The sequence below is a fragment of the Anomaloglossus baeobatrachus genome, chromosome 2, assembly GCF_048569485.1.
Source record: "Anomaloglossus baeobatrachus isolate aAnoBae1 chromosome 2, aAnoBae1.hap1, whole genome shotgun sequence".
NCBI classification, from domain to species: domain Eukaryota; kingdom Metazoa; phylum Chordata; class Amphibia; order Anura; family Aromobatidae; genus Anomaloglossus; species Anomaloglossus baeobatrachus.
In genome coordinates this window covers 282,960,518-282,981,395 of record NC_134354.1, presented here as the reverse complement: position 1 = coordinate 282,981,395, position 20,878 = coordinate 282,960,518, and the positions used below count along the sequence as shown (strand labels likewise).

The 20,878-nt window shown below is 44.2% G+C and overlaps 1 protein-coding gene across 2 annotated transcripts in view; it reads right to left on the bottom strand.

The window, feature by feature from the left end:
* Nucleotides 1-20,878, bottom strand: part of CNKSR1 (connector enhancer of kinase suppressor of Ras 1) — a 132,467-nt gene that overhangs the window by 23,376 nt on the left and 88,213 nt on the right. For both annotated transcript variants that reach the window (XM_075335826.1, XM_075335827.1), the window contains 5 exons: nucleotides 17,136-17,227; nucleotides 7,229-7,259; nucleotides 6,407-6,579; nucleotides 471-550; nucleotides 320-391 (listed from right to left, as the gene is read on the bottom strand). In XM_075335826.1, coding sequence (XP_075191941.1) covers nucleotides 320-391; nucleotides 471-550; nucleotides 6,407-6,579; nucleotides 7,229-7,259; nucleotides 17,136-17,227 — 448 coding nt within the window. The remainder of the gene's footprint in view (nucleotides 1-319; nucleotides 392-470; nucleotides 551-6,406; nucleotides 6,580-7,228; nucleotides 7,260-17,135; nucleotides 17,228-20,878) is intronic.

Genomic DNA, 20,878 nt, shown 5'->3' with positions numbered 1-20,878 from the left:
GGCAGACTTGATGTAGGTTTGGTAAAACAGCCTTGCCTCCATCTGACACTACCAGAAACTGAGGAGGCCCATCTCCACCAGGTTGGATATAGTCTGCCAGAGAGCAGCCAATTTTATTTAGATGCAATAATAATATCTGAAGACTATCGCATGGTTCTGTGTCCACCAATAAGATAAAACGAGAAAAATATTTAGGAATCTATCTATCTATAATAGCATTTCTTCTTCAACCCCATTAGGGTATCCTGGTCATAGTTATTAACAAGCTCAAAAAGGAAAGTGCTTTAAAAAGCAGGTGTTTACTAGATGATGTACTCACATTTCCATGTCCGTCAGCTTGTCTGCAGCAAACACAAATGTCTTGTACGTTGGGTGGGACAGCTGAAATTCACTGGAAGGAAGAAGAATATAATCCCCCCTAAATTGGCTGTTAGTTATACAATAATCCTGGTTTTCTAAAAATTACTTACTACTTTTTCTTGGATTTTGTTTCTGGAGGTTTTTCCAAACTATATACAGAAATATTTAGCAGTCCCAAAGCCTTTTCCTCCTAAAAGATAAAGAAACCAAATAAAGGTTTATGTTTATACATCACAAATAGATTCATTTCCCCCTTTTCACCTTCTTGACCAGGTTAGATGTGTTTATTCTGATGTGTGAATTTGTATGGTAATAAGCCTGTAATGCTTCTACATGTCCCAGTGATTCTGAGAATCATTTTTCATGACACATCGTACTTTGTGTTAGTTGTAAATTTGGATCAATATGTTTTGCATTTATTGATGTTTTTATTTTACAAATATTTTAAAAGTAGAACATTTTTCAAAATTTTTACAGGTCTTTGACGTTCTATACTCTTAACCCCTTCACGACCTGTGACGTACTGGTACGTCATAGGTCAGGTCTGTCTCTTTAATGCAATGACGAAAAAAAAAACCATGACATTTTAACTCTAATGCTAAAGCATGCAAACCATGAATGTACGACTATAGACATGCATTACTGCTAAAGAAATCTAAGAAAAAAATGAAATATTTAACATAAAATAAATGGCCATTTCTATATCTGCCCATTAGCCACGTCACTTGCCCATACACATGGAGGTTTTTAAACCCACACAGAGGCTTCAGTTCAGTGTAGGTTTCCAGTAATATGAGATATGCCTTGACATGGTTACTGGGTAGATATAGAAATGGGCATTGTTGTATGCTAAATCTCACTTTTTTCTTAGTTTTCCTTCAGCAGTAATGCAGGTCTATAGTCTTACATTCATAAATGCCCAAGAAGAAAACAAGAGATTGTCTTAAAAGATATATTTTATTTAAAATTAGTCAAAAATAATTAAAACATACATAAAAGCATATGTGGTAGGTCAGGATAAACACAATGGATACAGGGGCTTAATATTGGACACAAGATGCAAAAAATACAAACAGCAGCTAAAAGTGTAAATATATAGGAAAGTCTCCTTTTTAGATTATAAAGAAATACAGCTGTACTTAAATTTTGGTTTGTTCAATAAATAGAAAAAAACAGGAGTAACCACAATAAAATAAAGTGTCACATGAATAAGGAATACAAAAAATTGCTGATTAAATTAATTTAAAGACAGTCTTATGCATAGTGATTAATGGGCACAAAAATGCTAATCTAAAGTGACATGTTTTGTTACAGCTCAGTTTTTTGGTGTTTTTGCCTGCTATCTTGCTTTATTGCAAGTTGGGGGCGCAGCCCTCCTTATACTGAGGCTGAACAACCAATTGCTTCCCACTTTGCTGTGTATTTAGTCCGGGACCCAGCTGACCACTTGTTACCATTCACATTGGAGTTTTGACAGACAAGTCAGGTATGTATAATGGTTTTAACTTTAGTTGGTTAGGGATCGTCCCAGATGGATACACCGTGACGAGGTGGGATGGCTGCTTACCTTTTTGCAAAAATGTATATACTAAGCACCCTGTTATTAAGCACTTGCATTTTATTCAGGGTATTTTTCATACATTTTTTCTCCGTTTTTTCTTATACTGAAGTCAATATGGTTTCCCAGTTTTTTTGTGGTAGAATTAGGGGCCTCAGTTTAAACTCGGGTCAGCTTATACTCGAGTATATACGGTACATCATTTATAAAGTCCCAACCTGCCCCTACCTGTGAATTAAGTACATTAGAAAAGGGCGGCACGGTGGCTCAGTGGTTAGCACTGCAGCCTTGCAGCGCTGGTGTCCTGGGTTCTAGTCCCACTAAGGACAACATCTGCAAGGAGTTTGTATGTTCTCCCAGTGTTTGCGTGAGTTTCCTCCGGGGAATCCGGTTTCCTCCCACACGCTAAAAACATACTGATAAGGAATTTAGATTGTGAGCCCCAATGGGGACAGTGTTGCAAATGTATGTAAAGCGCTGTGGAATTAATAGCTCTATATAAATGAATAAAAATTATATTATTATATAAAAGTGTTGAACCACCCTTTAAAAGTTATTATTGGTTCCAATTTAAAGAACATGACCAAGATGCATGAAACCCGCTGAAAAGGGCTGTGCTGTCAGTAAAAAAAAATTCTCTTATGATGAACTGAAAGGTTTTTATTAACATTACGCGTTTCTACACCGAACCAGCATTTTTTACAAGTGAATATCCAACTTGTTGTCGAAATATGTAGTGTTAATAAAAACCTTGAAAATTCATTAAGACAAAATAATTTTATTGCAGCAGCAAAATGTCTTCTGGTGGATTTTCTTCCCGAGACAGGTTTATTTACTAGGTGTGTCTTACACAACCCTTTCAGGTGAGCGCCACAAATTATTTCTTAATTCTCCTCCATTAGGCTTAAAGGGAACCTGTCAGCAGAAATTTCCCCTAAAACCTCACAGATTCCCCCTCTGCAGCTCGTGGGCTGCATTCTAGAAAGGTCCCTGTTATTATTGGGCCCCCTTTCTGACCAAAAAAAAGAGTTTATAAAGAGGTACCCTTTTGGCTTCGGATTCTATAAATCTGACACGGGGGCGGGCAGCCTGATGGCCGTTATTCTGCCCCCTGGTCCTGTATGCCGCCCCCATCGCTGATTTCCATACTTTTGGACGCCGCCCACTGCTCCAGCCATCCCCGCGCATGCCCAGTGCCAGTCTCACGGGACTGAGCACTGTGACTGCTGGTGACGTGTGCGCAGGCAAGTGATTATGGGCGGGACTGTGACTGTTATCAGCAAGTACCCGCCCATAATCTCGTGAGCGCGCAAACCTCTCCAGCGTCACACTGTGCTCAGTGTAGATGCTAGACTGTATGGGCTGCTTCCAGGGATGACATCCCTTTGTCACGTGATAGTATTTTGAACACGCCCCTATCACGTGACAAAGGGACGTCATCCCTGGAAGCAGCCCATACAGTCTAGCATCTACACTGAGCACAGTGTGACGCTGGAGAGGTTTGCGCGCTCACGAGATTATGGGCGGGTACTTGCTGATAACAGTCACAGTCCCGCCCATAATCACTTCCCTGCGCACACGTCACCAGCAGTCACAGTGCTCAGTCCCGTGAGACTGGCACTGGGCATGCGCGGGGATGGCTGGAGCAGTGGGCGGCGTCCAAAAGTATGGAAATCAGCGATGGGGGCGGCATACAGGACCAGGGGGCAGAATAACGGCCATCAGGCTGCCCGCCCCCGTGTCTGATTTATAGAATCCGAAGCCAAAAAGGTACCTCTTTATAAACTCTTTTTTTTGGTCAGAAAGGGGGCACAATACTAACAGGGACCTTTCTAGAATGCAGCCCACGAGCTGCAGAGGGGGAATCTGTGAGGTTTTAGGGGAAATTTCTGCTGACAGGTTCCCTTTAACCCTAAGTTCTGTGAGCTATATTCCCTAAATTGCGCCAATTGGTAATTATTATTTGCAGTTGCAAATGCAGACTGCTGGCAGTGCTAAAATATTGAGGCCAAGTGTTATGACTGGTAAAATAAAAGGATGAAGGTGCACACTTCCAAGGTGATGAAAGCTATTATTGTACTTTTAAATTGTAGCTCTAAGTGAAGAGAGGCTGGCGCAACAATTGGGTACAGTCGCTTGAGGCTTATGCTAGACGCTGGTCAAAGGATAGGAGGACCAATTCCCAAGGAAGGCCTGGAGCACCGAGGCAGAGATCTGAAAGTATAGCTGTTGCAAGCTGATTCGTTAGGTTAGGGGGATGGGGCACCCAGCTGCATCAAAAGGTCTACTTCAGATTCAGTCCTAGGCTTCGGTTCACATGCTAGACAGTGTTCTGCCAGCAATCCTACTTGGGTGGAAGCCCAGTAGTGCCCTAGGTGGAGGAGATGTCCTTTGATGGTGGGTTAAGAACAGATCCGTTCCATGGTGTTCTGGGCTCATTAGAAATCTAGCCGCTGGCCCTAATCTTGGCACTAGATAAAAAGATCAATCTTTGGTTTGTCAAGTCAAGAGTCTCCTAAATTACTCTGTGTGGCCACTTAACAGTCCCATATTGCATTGATGTGATGAATTATAGTGGATTACTGCAGGTCTGGAGGAGCACTGAAGTTAGCGTTTGTTCAGCTTAGTCTTTGGTAAATGTCCTGTCCCTACTTACAGAGCTATTACTTTATTTTTCTGCCAACAAAGCTGAGAGGGTGGGGACTTGTTTTTTTACGGTATGGGATGTTATCTTTATGGATACCATCATTTTTTTTTTTATTTATTTTTTTACAAATGACTGATCGCTATTTCACTTTTTGTGTGATGGTATTATGGAAAAAAAAAGGTGTTCTTGGAAAGTTTGCTGTTTGTTTTTTTCCCATTGTTCGTTAGGTTAAATTGTGTGCCGCAGAGATACCAATTATGTGTACTTTTGTTACTACATTAAAAATGAGTTTTTTGACACCAAAAAAAATTTGTGATTTTTCTTCACCTTTTCTTAATTCCACTAAGCGACTTAGACTATGTTCGGGTGTCCGCCTGCAGAAAGCGTATTCGCCCGAAAATGGTGTAAGACAGAACACACGCTAACGTAGTGTGCTCCATTATAGCCAATGGTCCCGTCGGTGAATGTATCTAGAACCAGTTTAGCGGGGCGTGGGGTGAGGGGGGATTCGGATGCCCCGACGGGACCACTGAACATAGGTAAAAACGCAATGTGAAAGCAGCCTTAGAGGGCTTCACAACAAGGGTCCGTTCTAGCATGACTCTTGGATGTTGCTCCAGGAGCTGGGCTGGCAGTTAATCATTTCTCAGAAATAAACTTCTGTTATAAACACAGGATTATACCTCTTTGAAAATAACCCAGGACCACAACTGTACCAGCTTATTGAGATTGCCAGTTTCCTTTGGCAAGAATGATTGACATATGAATGGTTGTATTTACACCAATTTGATACATTTTGTATGATGTTACTGACCCCTGAAGAACCTCCTTCTGGGGAGGAGAAACGCATCGGGTCAAATTCTTTAGTGATGTAACATAACAGTAATAATATATTGGGTGTATTGTTTTTTGTTTTTTTTTTCTCCGACTGTCATTATTATCAAGATTGATGGGTATTATTCAGGTATAAGGCTATCCTTGGGAGAAATGTTATTATTGGTTCACTTGCTGGTGAAATTTTGTCTTTCATATCTGTGAAGTATTTTAATGTCACTTTTTCAAATAATAAAAATAAATGTTTTTATAACAGAAGTTTATTTGTGAGAATAGGTTAATTACTTCTATGAAATTGTTTTGTGTGAGCTTTCTGGCAGTTCATCATACCTACTGGTGGTGATCGCACCAGCAACAGCTCTTTTATTGGCCCCAATCATCAGGACATACTGATACAAAGATTTGTAGAAACTCCTTCCCAGAGAACATGTCCTAGTTTGTTCAATATTGAGAAAAAGTTGAAAGCAATTTGGTTTTTTTTATAATTGCGTGATCGTGGTAATATATTCCTTGATATATACAATTTCAGAGTTCCCTCCCAGTCAACCACTTGTTGACTGCATCATTCAAGGGCTTATAAGGCTGGAGAAGATCGAATCGATTCCATACGTAATGGAGTAAGCTTGACCATCAGTTAAAGCCATGATCCCACAGTTACCACGACTTACTATTATATCAATTTGAGGAACAGCCTTATCACCATGACTTAATAGCACATGATTTCATTTTATGGGGTCAAATGAACATTTAATAATGGTTATTTTATTATATTAACCCTATACTGTTCTTAGTCCAATTTTACACATACAGTTAGCCAGCTGCTATTGTATGTGATCAGCAGATAAGGATAAAGCCATACATAAAACAAGATGCCAAGTAACACTATAATGCACCTAAAAGGCTTCAAAGCTCAAGAAAGACCATTCTGAGAATGAGCAATGAGTTTTAGTATCTGTAAATATGGAGCTGTAGTCACCAATGTATTCACCAGTCAGAACCGTGTATACCTGTGGTGAGCTGTACCAGTATAATCGATCCTTCTTAAGGACGCACCAGCAGCGTTTCCACTTCTGGGACATGAAGCTAACATTTTCTTTTCTCTTCCACAGCCATCCATCACAATCAGGGCTCCTTAAGTCCTTGCAGGACACCCGTCTACGACTTAGCTTGGTTACAGTACCTAAGTTATAAGAGGCACAAAATCAGATAGTAATTATAGCCAAATCCTTCAGATATTAACTAGGTGATTGGAAGTAGTACTAGTAATTCTATTACTTAGCATTTTACAAAACATGCATAGGTCTGCTAAACATTTTTTACATTTATCCACCCATTTTAATGATGTTAGATATCTACCAAATAAAGGGAAGCCGATAGATCCCCCGTACACCACAGACCACCACCATGTGTCAATTCTTGTATTAACACCCCACTTAACAAGTATATGTACAGTATAAGTGACTGCCGTGCGTGGGGAGAGAAAAAAAAAAAAAAAAAAAAAAAAAAAAAAAGAAAAAAGGTGAAAAATCCATTTACAATATGCAGCTTAATTTCAGACTAGTTGGGGGCCGTTGATTCCCTTAGATTAGTCATCCAATGATCAGCAAGTCTCGCACATACGCACAACTTTTATTCCTTCAAGTCATGCGCAGTGAAGAAGGGGAAGATATGTAAGGTGGCAGTTGTGGGGCATGGGGGACCTGGCAAGTTGCCATTCACAAAGACTAGAAATCTCACATTTTTCTTCTGAATCATAATTACCGTTATTAATACATATTAAATTACGAGTACCAACATGTGGCGAGTACCAGCAACATTAATATAATTACCTTTTTGACTCTGTGGTAGTCTTCCTGGAGCCTAGAAATAAATACAGGAATATAAGAAAAATATAATAAAATAAGTCGATTACAAAAGAAAACATACCCATCATTCTCATTGGGTTTTAAAGAAAAGCCGTCAATGTGTACTGACCATGTTATTGCATGTACTTTTCAGAAGCGCAGCCCCAGAAGTGGTGGACACTATGTGCTATAATCCCACACCCATAGGGTTCGGATTGATTTCCTGGGAAAGCACCCCTCATTTTCTCAGCCTCAATACTATGATATCGGTTCTCATGTCTTATAAAGGAACAGATATGTTATCAGGATTGTAGTCAATGGCACTCAGTGCAATTTACACTAGCAGAGCCACTGATCTCAGTAATTGGTCGCAGCAGTGTTGTCACCGCTACAGCCAAAGCCTAGACCAATGTAATGTCAGAAAAACGGCACTGGACCTGGGGAAGGTGAATGCCTGCTCTGTTATTTTAGAAGTATAAAAGCATTTGGGGATGGATTTTGACCTAAACCAAATGCGTTACCCTTCAAAACTGGCCTGGGTATGGGTGTGTAGGTAGGCATTTCTCTATGTGCAGATCTGCTCTGCATGCATGAGCACTTATTAGGAAAAAAATTATTCGTTGTGGTCATGTTTCTTCAGTAATTCTGAACAGTTATAGTGGAATAGCCAAGGTACAGTCAATTAAGTGAATTTACTGGATAGATGGAATCATTATTAGTTTATTGGAAAAATGAAAATAATCAAAGCAATAAATTAATATTCTTTAAATAAATAAAATAAGAAGGGAATTTTGTTTACTTACCGTAAATTCCTTTTCTTCTAGCTCCTATTGGGAGACCCAGACAATTGTTTTTTTCAATTGGGTGTATAGCTTCTGCCTCCGGAGGCCACACAAAGTATTACACTTAAAAGTGTAAACCCCTCCCCTCTGCCTATACACCCCCCCGTGCATCACGGGCTCCTCAGTTTTGGTGCAAAAGCAGGAAGGAGGAAACTTATAAATTGGTCTAAGGTAAATTCAATCCGAAGGATGTTCGGAGAACTGAACCATGAACCAAGAACAATTCAACATGAACAACATGTGTACACAAAAGAACAACAGCCCGAAGGGAACAGGGGCGGGTGCTGGGTCTCCCAATAGGAGCTAGAAGAAAAGGAATTTACGGTAAGTAAACAAAATTCCCTTCTTCTTTGTCGCTCCATTGGGAGACCCAGACAATTGGGACGTCCAAAAGCAGTCCCTGGGTGGGTAAAAGAATACCTCGGTAAAAGAGCCGTAAAACGGCCCCTTCCTACAGGTGGGCAACCGCCGCCTGAAGGACTCGCCTACCTAGGCTGGCATCTGCCGAAGCGTAGGTATGCACCTGATAGTGTTTCGTGAAAGTGTGCAGACTCGACCAGGTAGCCGCCTGACACACCTGCTGAGCCGTAGCCTGGTGCCGCAATGCCCAGGACGCACCCACGGCTCTGGTAGAATGGGCTTTCAGCCCTGAAGGAACTGGAAGCCCAGAAGAACGGCAGGCTTCAAGAATCGGTTCCTTGATCCACCGAGCCAAGGTTGACTTGGAAGCCTGCGACCCTTTACGCTGGCCAGCGACAAGGACAAAGAGCGCATCCGAGCGGCGCAGGGGCGCCGTACGAGAAATGTAGAGTCTGAGTGCTCTCACAAGATCTAACAAGTGCAAATCCTTTTCACATTGGTGAACTGGATTAGGACAAAAAGAAGGTAAGGAGATATCCTGATTCAGATGAAAAGGGGATACCACCTTAGGGAGAAATTCCGGAACCGGACGCAGAACCACCTTATCCTGGTGAAACACCAGGAAGGGGGCTTTGCATGACAGCGCAGCTAGCTCACTCTCCGAAGTGATGTGACTGCCAGGCGTGAAAGAGAAACATCCCTCATTGGCTCGAAAGGTGGTTTCTGAAGAGCCGTTAGCACCCTGTTCAGATCCCAGGGTTCTAGCGGACGCTTGTAAGGAGGGACTATGTGGCAAACCCCCTGCAGGAACGTGCGTACCTGCGGAAGCCTGGCTAGACGCTTTTGAAAAAACACAGAGAGCGCCGAGACTTGTCCCTTAAGAGAGCCGAGAGACAAACCCTTTTCCATTCCGGATTGAAGGAAGGACAGAAAAGTGGGCAAGGCAAATGGCCAGGGAGTAAAACCCTGATCAGAGCACCAGGATAAGAAGATCCTCCACGTCCTGTGGTAGATCTTGGCGGACGTTGGTTTCCTGGCCTGTCTCATAGTGGCAATGACCTCTTGAGATAACCCTGAAGACGCTAGGATCCAGGACTCAATGGCCACACAGTCAGGTTGAGGGCCGCAGAATTCAGATGGAAAAATGGCCCTTGAGACAGCAAGTCTGGTCGGTCTGGTAGTGCCCACGGTTGACCCACCGTGAGATGCCACAGATCCGGGTACCACGACCTCCTCGGCCAGTCTGGGGCGATGAGGATGGCGCGGCGGCAGTCGGACCTGATCTTGCGTAACACTCTGGGCAGCAGTGCCAGAGGAGGAAATACATAAGGCAGTCGAAACTGCGACCAATCCTGAACTAATGCGTCTGCCGCCAGAGCTCTGTGATCTTGAGACCGTGCCATGAATGCCGGGACCTTGTTGTTGTGCCAGGACGCCATTAGGTCGACGTCCGGCGTTCCCCAGCGGCAACAGATCTCTTGAATCACGTCCGGGTGAAGAGACCATTCCCCTGCGTCCATGCCCTGGCGACTGAGAAAGTCTGCTTCCCAGTTTTCTACGCCCGGGATGTGAACTGCGGAGATGGTGGAGGCTGTGGCTTCCACCCACAGCAGAATCCGCCGAACTTCTTGGAAGGCTTGACGACTGCGTGTGCCGCCTTGGTGGTTGATGTATGCCACCGCCGTGGCGTTGTCCGACTGAATTCGGATCTGCCTGCCTTCCAGCCACGGCTGGAACGCCTTTAGGGCTAGATACACTGCCCTTATCTCCAGAACATTGATCTGAAGGGAGGACTCTGGCTGAGTCCAGGTACCCTGAGCCCTGTGGTGGAGGAAGACCGCTCCCCACCCTGACAGACTCGCGTCCGTCGTGACCACAGCCCAGGATGGGGGCAGGAAGGATTTCCCCTTCGACAAAGAAGTGGGAAGAAGCCACCACTGAAGGGAGGCCTTGGCTGCCCGAGAAAGGGAGACGTTCCTGTCGAGGGACGTCGACCTCCTGTCCCATTTGCGGAGAATGTCCCATTGAAGTGGACGCAGATGAAACTGCGCAAATGGAACTGCCTCCATTGCTGCCACCATCTTCCCTAGGAAGTGCATGAGGCGCCTCAAGGGGTGCGACTGGGCTCGAAGGAGAGATTGCACCCCTGTCTGTAGTGAACGCTGTTTGTCCAGCGGAAGTTTCACTATCGCTGAGAGAGTATGAAACTCCATCCCGAGATATGTCAGCGATTGGGTCGGTGTCAATTTTGACTTTGGGAAATTGATGATCCACCCGAATCTCTGGAGAGTCTCCAGAGCAATGTTCAGGCTGTGTTGGCATGCCACCCGAGAGGGGGCCTTGACTAGAAGATCGTCTAAGTAAGGGATCACCGAGTGTCCCTGAGAGTGTAGGACTGCTACCACTGTTGCCATGACCTTGGTGAAGACCCGTGGGGCTGTCGCCAGGCCGAAAGGCAGTGCCACGAACTGAAGGTGTTCGTCCCCGATGGCGAAACGCAGGAAGCGCTGATGCTCTGGTGCAATCGGCACGTGGAGATAAGCATCCCTGATGTCGATTGATGCTAGGAAGTCTCCTTGGGACATCGAGGCGATGACGGAGCAGAGAGATTCCATCCGGAACCGCCTGGTTTTCACGTGTCTGTTGAGCAGTTTGAGGTCCAGAACGGGACGGAAAGATCCGTCCTTTTTTGGCACCACAAACAAGTTGGAGTAAAAACCGTGACCCCATTCCTGAAGGGGAACAGGGATCACCACTCCTTCTGCCTTCAGAGTGCTCACCGCCTGAAAAAGAGCATCGGCTCGCTCGGGGGGCGGAGATGTTCTGAAGAAACGAGTCGGCGGACGAGAGTTGAGCTCTAACCTGTAACCGTGAGACAGAATATCTCTCACCCATCGGTCTTGGACATGTGGCAACCAGGCGTCGCAAAAGCGGGAGAGCCTGCCACCGACCGAGGATGCGGTTTGGGGAGGCCGAAAGTCATGAGGAGGCCGCTTTGGGAGCGGTTCCTCCGGCGGTCTTTTTAGGACGTGACTTAGACCGCCATGAATCAGAGTTCCTCTGGCCCTTCTGTGGCCTGTTGGACGAGGAGAATTGAGACCTGGCTGAGGGCCGAAAGGACCGAAACCTCGATTGTATCTTCCGTTGTTGAGGTCTGTTTGGTTTGGACTGGGGTAAGGACGAGTCCTTTCCCTTGGATTGTTTAATGATTTCATCCAATTGCTCGCCAAACAGGCGGTCGCCAGAAAATGGCAAACCGGTTAAGAACTTCTTGGAAGCAGAGTCTGCCTTCCATTCACGTAGCCACATGGCCCTGCGGAGTGCCACTGAATTGGCGGATGCTACCGCCGTACGGCTCGCAGAGTCCAGGACAGCATTCATGGCGTAGGACGCAAAAGCCGATGCCTGAGAGGTTAAAGACACAACCTGCGGAGTAGAGGCACGTGTGACTGCATTAATCTCAGCCTGACAAGCTGATATAGCTTGGAGTGCCCATACGGCTGCGAATGCCGGAGCAAAAGACGCACCTATAGCTTCATAGATGGATTTCATCAGGAGCTCTATCTGCCTGTCAGTGGCATCCTTGAGCGATGAACCATCTGCCACTGCAACTATGGATCTAGCCGCCAGTCTAGAGACTGGAGGATCCACCTTGGGACACTGAGCCCAACCCTTAACTACATCAGGGGGGAAGGGGTAACGTGTGTCATTAAGGCGCTTAGTAAAGCGCTTATCCGGAAAAGCTCGGTGTTTCTGGACTGTATCTCTGAAGTTGGAGTGATCAAGAAACGCACTCCGTGTACGTTTGGGAAACCTAAATTGGAATTTCTCCTGCTGAGAAGCTGACTCCTCAATCGGAGGAGTTGGAGGAGAAAGTTCTAACACCTGATTGATGGACGCTATAAGGTCGTTTACTATGGCGTCCCCTTCAGGTGTATCAAGGTTGAGAGCGGCGTCAGGATCAGAGCCCTGATCTGCCACCTCCGCTTCATCCTCCAAAGAGTCCTCATGCTGAGACCCTGAGCAGTGTGATGAAGTCGAGGGAAGCTCCCAGCGAGCCCGCTTAGCCGGTCTGGGACTGCGGTCCGCGTCGGAGTCCTCAACGTGGGACCTATGAGTCGCCCCAGGAGCACTTTGCTGCGCCGACCGAGGGGGGTCTGAGGGCAATGATTCAACAGTGCCCGGGGCCTGTGTTACCGGTCTGGACTGCAAAGCTTTTAGTATCTTAGCAGACCATCTATCCATAGACTGAGCCATGGATTGAGAAATTGACTCAGAAAGTTTGTCAGCCAACACTGCAAACTCTGTCCCTGTCACCTGGACAGTGGCAGCAGGTGGTTCCACCTGGGCCGAGGGTCCCACCAGTGGCTGAGGCTCCGGCTGAGTGAGTGTCACAGGGGCCGAGCATTGCAGACAATGAGGGTAGGTGGAACCTGCAGGTAGCATAGCCGCACATGAGGTACAGGTTGCAAAATAAGCCTGTGCCTTGGCACCCTTGCTTTTTGCGGACGACATGCTGTTGTCTCCTCTTAGAGCAATCAGTGAGGGTATATAGCCAAAAGCAAATAGTGCGGCCGTACAGAGTAAATGTATACAATATAAGCATATAAATATACACTTCGGCACCCAGGGGGGCCAGCACCTAGTAACAGGTGCGGCTTACCGACCGCCCTCAGCGGTTGTGTGACCACCAGATTCCCTGCCTGGGCCTCCCAGAGCTGTGGAGCTCGGTGTTGTCTCCCCTCTGAAGTTCTCCAGCGTCAGAAGTGCTGATAGGAATGGCTGCCAGCGTTCTGAGAGGAGGAGGGAGCCATGGGCGTGCCTCAGAAAGTGCGGGAATCTGGTGCCCCGCAGTGCTCAGTGAGGGGGGAGGAGGATACCTCAGTATGCTCCAGCCCTCACCGCTGACATGCAGTCTAGCGTCCCGCCCTCACCCCTGACTGGCAGGCCCGGGAGTTTGCGGTACTAGGCCGCAAAAGCCGGGGACTAAATTTATTAGCGCGGCCGGCAAACAAGCGCGGTCGGCGCGGTAGTCCCGGCGACGCAAAACACCCGGCAGGTGCTGCAGCGTCCGTTACACAGGCGCTCTATGCGCCGTCCCCAAGGGGACACAGAGTACCTCAGAGGAGCAGGGCCTGTCCCTGACGATACCCGGTCTCCTGTCCGTCAGATTCCCCCAGGGGCTGCGGAGGGAGCACGGTCCCAGTGCATGGTGACCGGTTAGGATCCCACTTCACCCAGAGCCCCTAAGGGATGGGGAAGGAAAACAGCATGTGGCTCCAGCCTTTGTACCCACAATGGGTACCTCAACCTTAACAGCACCGCCGACCAGAGTGGGGTGAGAAGGGAGCATGCCGGGGGCCCTGTTATGGGCCCTCTTTTCTTCCATCCGATAGAGTCAGCAGCTGCTGCTGACTAAAATGTGGAGCTTGCGTGCATGTGTGCCTCCTTCAACACAAAGCATAAAAACTGAGGAGCCCGTGATGCACGGGGGGGTGTATAGGCAGAGGGGAGGGGTTTACACTTTTAAGTGTAATACTTTGTGTGGCCTCCGGAGGCAGAAGCTATACACCCAATTGAAAAAAACAATTGTCTGGGTCTCCCAATGGAGCGACAAAGAAAAATGGATTTTTCTTTTATATTTCTCAGTGCAGCTTATTAACCCCTTACAGCAAAAAGTATTAACACCATGGGAAGTGGTTGAGGAACTGAGCTCCCTTGACAAGCAGTCGATACCGGCTACATAACTTAGTCGACCGCTGTCTCCAGCGGCCATAGCTGGCGCAGAGTTTCGGCCATGGCTTTAATCACGCAGTCAATCACTCACAGAAGCATGTGAACCACGTGCTGGTGCTCAGACGCAGCGGCTCTCATCAGCCTCTCATGGATACAATGGCGGGAGGCGTTACGCTACTAAATCAGTCGCTGGTCCGCTGAATATCCCCCCTTCACTGTAATCACTGTCCTTTTATCAAATAGTCTGAGACTGAGCTCCACAGGTGACCGAAGTTTTCACTATATACTGCAATACTGTGGTATTGCTTTATATAGTACAAACAATAGCATAGAAAAAAAAAATGAAGAAAAAAGATTGTAAAAATATAAAAAATATCTAAAAATAGGATAAAAGTGGGGATTTCGTATTTTGGTACACAAACGTTTGCAAAAGTCTGACCTATTAAAATACAGTATTAAATAACCGGATTGGTAAACATCTTAAATAAAAAGAAGGAAAATCAAAAACACCACAATTGTGATTTTTGGTCACCTCACCTCTCAAAGAAAATATAATAAAAGAATCAAAGTATCGTATCCAATTCATCCACATAAAAATAAATGTTGGGGCTCACATAACATTGTGATGTCATGCGAGCCGCGCGTCCAATCACCGCCAACTTCTCTCTCCACACCTTTGGGCTAAGTGAATTAATCAACAGGAAGCAATGCTGCGGCTGTCACCTCCTGCGGATTGCTCCTGTGTCCAAAGGCGTGGCGAAAGAAGTAGTCGGTGATTGGACGCACAGCTCGCATGACATTACAATGGTATGTGAGCCCCGAACTGTGATTACCAAGAGCACTGAAATGGCACCAAAAGTTGAGGTGAATACAGTGCCTTATTTTAACTGGGGGAAACAAGTGGGGTATCAGTAGAAGAGGGTTGTCCTAATTGTGGACAACCCCTTTAAGCATTCATAAAGATTTGGGGAATTATGAAAAGAAACACTGATGAACAGAGGCCTGACGGAGTGTACTGTAACTCTGCTGACACATTATAGTGAATGGATCCCAGAGGGGTGTTATCTGAAGCATGCAATTTGGAGATTTAGATGGAAATCCCGATGTAAGTGTTCAGCACAGAACATGGAGTAAATGTGATCAAAATTTATTATTTTTTTTAACTTTAAAAAGCAATGTTTATTTTATGCATAGGAAAAAGCACACTAGAAAAATGCAACATGTTGAACTAGATGGACCTTGCTCTTTTTTCCAACCTAAGTAACTATGTAACATAGCCTGATACTACTGTTTTATCTATGGAAGGTTTCATCTGATATCTCTGGCTTTATCATCCATAGCATGGAGTCTGTTTGAGGCTGTGAAGGGTTAATACAAAACAGAAGTGAGGTCTTTAATTGCCCATCACTTCTCAAATGATAATATATGAGGGGAAACCTCTTTGTTTAACCCCCACTGGACACAATACACAAATAGTTATCCAATTAATCTACATTAAACTTTATTTAGATAAGCAAAAACTTTTTCTTTTCATCATACGAAATCAAGCAAAATTTGTGCTCCCAAATCTAAATGCCCACCTCCATTCTGAGCTCCATAGTGTACCCAAACCCTATTTAGCATCCATGTCTTGCATTTTTGTAGCGATGAGAGCCTACTTAATTTATGGGGTGCGTGCCTACAGAAGCATGAGCTGGGTACAATGTACTGAAAACTTGAAAACTATGAATGGGCACTACAATGTGCAGGCACTACAATGGCAGATTTGCAGTTTTCACTCAGCAACATCAGCTTTTTCTGGAAAACACCCATGGAGTCAAATTCATGACTACCCCTGTAGGCATATTCCCAGAGGGGTGTAATTTCCAAAATGGGCTCAACGGAGGGGGATTATACTTTACTGGCATCTCGGGGCTCTATACCCATAGATACATTCCCAGAAGGGTGCAATTTCCAAAATCGGCTCACTTGGGGGGATTTGTGTTGTGCTGGCATTTAGGGGCCCTGTATATGAAGTCTGCAAGCTAGTCTAGGAAAATTTGTGCTCCAAGAGCCAAATAGCACACCTTCCCTCACAAGTCTCGCCATGCAGCTAAGCAGTACTGTACATCTACGTGAGGCATTGCCATGTTCAGCAAAAAGGGTGTGACAAACTTTGATGCCATTGTAACCCATTACAGTGTTTAAAATCTGGGGCTAAAATTTATTTATGGTAAAATGTAATTATTTTTCTACATGACCCAATGGTGTATAATTCTATCAATATGATCACAGCACTCCTAAAGGAGTTCATTCAAGGGTGTAGTTTGTAAAGTGGGGTCACTTATGGGTGGGGGGAGATCTGCTGTTCCAGCACTGAAGGGGCTCTGGCAATGTAACATGGCACGCACAAACCATAACCGCAATATCTAAAAATATGCTCTTCTTCCCTTCTTATTCCCACTATGCCTGAAAAGTAGTTTTCAGCCACATATGGGGTATTGCTGTACTTAGGAGAAATTGAACAGCAAGTTGTGTGGTCCATTTCCTCCAGGTCCTTGTGAAATAAAAAAATCTGTGGCAAAAAGTAACATTTTTGTAGGGAAAAAATGTCATTCCTTACATTCACGGCCTAATGTTATACTGTAAAACACTTGTGAGTGCGAGGTGCTCACCAAATATCTGGTTAAATTCCTTAGGGGTGTAAAAAAATGGGGTCACTAGTGGGTGAGCTACACTGTTTAGGCACATCAGGGGCTCTCGAAATGCGACATGGCGTCCGCTATCGATTCCAGATAATTTTGCCTTCATAAGTTGAACGGCTTTCCTTCCCTTCCTGGTCAGGAAGGTGAAGATAGGCTCAGGGGTGAACAAGTTGAGTTTAGCAACATTTTTTTCTTAAGTAAACAATAGTACAATAACGCATAGAATATTCTAGTTAATACATCAACCAATTATTGTGCGTAGCTTGTTACCCTTTTATCAATGTTTGGAGATTTCTGTGGCTTCTTATCTGCTTGGAGACTTTTAGGACTTATTGATGTGGTCTGGGAGTTCTTGATTGAATCTTAAAAAAAGAAATGAAAAAGAGGAGTAAGGCTAGGCACGCACTTTGCGTTTTTACCTGCGTTTCTGCAGCGTTTAGAGAAGCACCTTTTTGATGCCAAATGGCTTGCGTTTCCATTTTCCAGCAAAAAATGGTAAAACCTGAATTTCAGACCGCACTTTGCGTTTCTAAACGCTGAGTTTAATTTGCATATTTTGTGTCAAAAACCATGCGTTCAAAGAAGCAGCATGTCAGTTGTTTTTGCCATTTCTGCAGTGTTTTGCTAACATTGAAGTCAATGAGAAATGGCAAAAACCAAGATTCCTGCAAATTCCTGCGTTTTACCTGCTTTTCCATTGCAGAAAACATGCGTTTTGGACATCAAAATAATGATTTCATATGTCCCTTTACACACACACACACACACACATAGTCCGACAATTAAAACAAAGAAATTTAATAAATTATTGCTATTTTTCCATTAAATATCAGATTACCGCTATAAATTCATTAAATTAATCTATTTTCATGATTTTTCCTATAAATATAGATTTGGGGGGGGGGTTTCCAATTTTTTCATTGAATTTGATTATTTAAACTTTATTTAGCAGTGTCTTGGTGTTCAAAACGTATTATCAAAACGCAGGTAAAAAGCGCTGAAAACGCATCCAAAACGCGGTAAAAACGCATGCGTTTTTAGCGCTAAATTTCTGCAAAGAATTAATTTTCTGCAAAAGGTAACTTTAATCAAATCAATTAGGGGAAAAAGGTGCTTCTTGAACTGCACGTAGGTAAATGCAAAGTGCGTGCCTAGCCTAACGGTCATTGCATTATTCTCAAGATTCCCATTTTAGTTTGTCACAAGTCCCCATCACCACGACAATGTACAATCTGCATTTTTCAGCTAATTTTATTCCATTAAACATGCTCTTTGCCTTTCCAAATAATTATTTTCATGGAATAAACTTGTTAATTCTGCGTGTGCTGAAGGCAAACTCAACATTGAGGAGCCTTTACACCTGCTGCCCATGGCACGGAAAAGACTTATGATTGTTTAATATTTTTGAGTTAGTTATTTTTTATTTTGTCAATTTGTTTTTTTTATTTCTTATGATCTTTACTAAAAATGCAAAATTATTTTTTTCTAACTTTTTCTAATTTTCACACTGGCCACTGGGGCTTTTTAGACTCAAACATAATGAAAACAGTTACCAGAGGTGACGCCTCTATCCACTAATCACAGTAGGTGTCACAGCTGACCCTGCTCTCCACTCTTCACATTGAGGCCCTGTGCGCACTTACCGTTTTTTCCCGCGGATTTGCTGCATGTTTCACTGCAGAAAGTGTTCATAACATCTCTGCAGTGAATCACCAGCAAAACCTATGGGAAAAAAAAATGCTGTGCGCACTATGCGGAATTTGACAGCTGCATGATTTGCTGCGGGATCCCCGCAGCAAAACCAATTGCATGTCACTTCTTTTCCGCACGTCGCTGCGGGATTTCACTCCATTGACTGCAATGTTATCGTGAAATCCCAAAGGGAAGTGATGTCATTACAGGAAGAGGAAGCGGAGCAGACACACACACACACATCACACACAGACATATAGACTACACATACAAATCAAATGGGAACAAAAAAAAAAAAAAAAAACACGTGGGCTCCGCCGTTTTTTTACCTTCCAGCCGAGGTAAGCACACAGCGGCGGCCCGGTATTCTCAGGCTGGGGAGGACAGGGGGCAGGGTTAATGTCCCCCCTCCTCCTGCAGCCGAGAATATCAGCCGCAGCTGCCCCGGGACTGTCGCATGCATTATGTGGCAGTCCCGGAGTGTCCCCAGCTCTTCCAGATGCCGTGATGCGGTGGCGATCCAGGTAATAACGAGTTAATGGCAGCGCATCGCCGCCATTAACTCCAGGGTTGATCATGGCAGCGTCTATGAGACAGCTGACATGATCAACCCGTAAGTGAAGTGAATAAACACACACACCGAAAAATCCTTTATTTTAAATAAAACACAAAAAAGCCTCCTCTTTCACCCGTTTATTAACCGCTCCCAAAGACACAGCTCCGACGTAATCCACACAGCTCTGGTGTAATCCACGTCTTGCGCTGCTGAATGCAGGATCGCAACGAGCCTGCAGAGGTAACCACAGGGCATTTCCCACGGCCGGTAATGTGAACTCACATTACCGCTCGGGAGAAATGCAGCGTGTGCTCACAGGGACTCTATCCCTCTGTCTATCTATTCTTCTATCTATTCCTCTGTCTATTTATCTATTTATCTCAGAAGGAAATTTTTTTTTTTTTGCATAGAATGCATTAAACCACATGTACTAACCAGCACGCGGCAAAACCGCAGCAATACCGCGAACAATACCGCGGTAAATCCGCGGCAAACCGCATGCAATTTTTGGGTGCGGTTTGCCGCGGTTTTTCTTAAGAAAATTCCGTTTTCCAGTCCTCTGGTAATAAAATGTCCAGGAATAAAAAGAAACCACTATGGATAAATAAGACACTACAAAGTATAATAAAACAAAAACAAACGGCGTTTAAAATCTTAAAGGCTGAGAATACAGAAACAGCATTTCAGAAGTATAAAGATATCAATAGCAAATGTAAAAAAAAAAAAAAAAATCAAGCAAGCAAAACTAGCTACTGAAACAAAAATCGCAAATGACATTAAAATAAATCCCAAAATCTTTTAGAAATACATTAAATGCCAAAAGGAAAACAAAGGATAGTGTCTGCCCCTTAAAATATAACAAGTTAGTTATAGAGGACAAACATAAAACTGAGATATTAAATAGGCATTTTCTCATCTGTGTTCACCAAGAAACTGACTGTACCAGGGATCATTCAACAAGTGAAAAATCAAACTTCACCACCCGATATAATTAATTTAACACAAGATGAAGTACGTCTGCGTCTGAGTAAATTAAACATTGACACATCCCAAGGGCCAGATGGCATTCATCCACAAATATTGAGGAAATTGAGCTCAGTAATTGACAAACCGCTGTATCTCATCTTCTTAGACTCGCTTGTAACAGGCTTGGTGCCTCAGGATTGGAGGATTGATGATGTGGTACCGATATTCAAGAAAGGTAAATCCAGGTAGATCCAGGCAACTACCGTCCAGTAAGCCTGACATCAGTAGTATGCAAAAGTTTTTCAGGGCATTTTAAGGGATGACATGCAAAAATATATTGCAGAAAATAATATAATAACTGACAAACAGCATGGATTCATGAAAGATAAGTTGTGTCTAAACAACATGTTGAGGTTCTATGAGGGGGTAAGTGTAAACCTGGATATTGGTAATGCAGCTGATGTGATTTATTTGGACTTTGCAAAGGCATTTGATACTGTACCACATAATAGCCTTATACTAAAGCTCCAGAAGCAAGGACTAGGGGAAACTATATGCAACTGGGTAAGGAATTGGCTAAAAGATAGGAAACAAAGAGTAGTCATAAATGGTACATTCTCTAAATGGGCTATAGTCAGCAGTGGGGTGCCGCAGGGATCTGTGCTAGGACTGACTCTTTTTAATCTCTTTAATAATGACCTTGTGGATGGGATTGATAGTAAAGTGTCAGTCTTTGACACCAAACTATGTAGGATATTAAAAACTGACCTTGATAGTACAATATTACAAAAAGATCTGG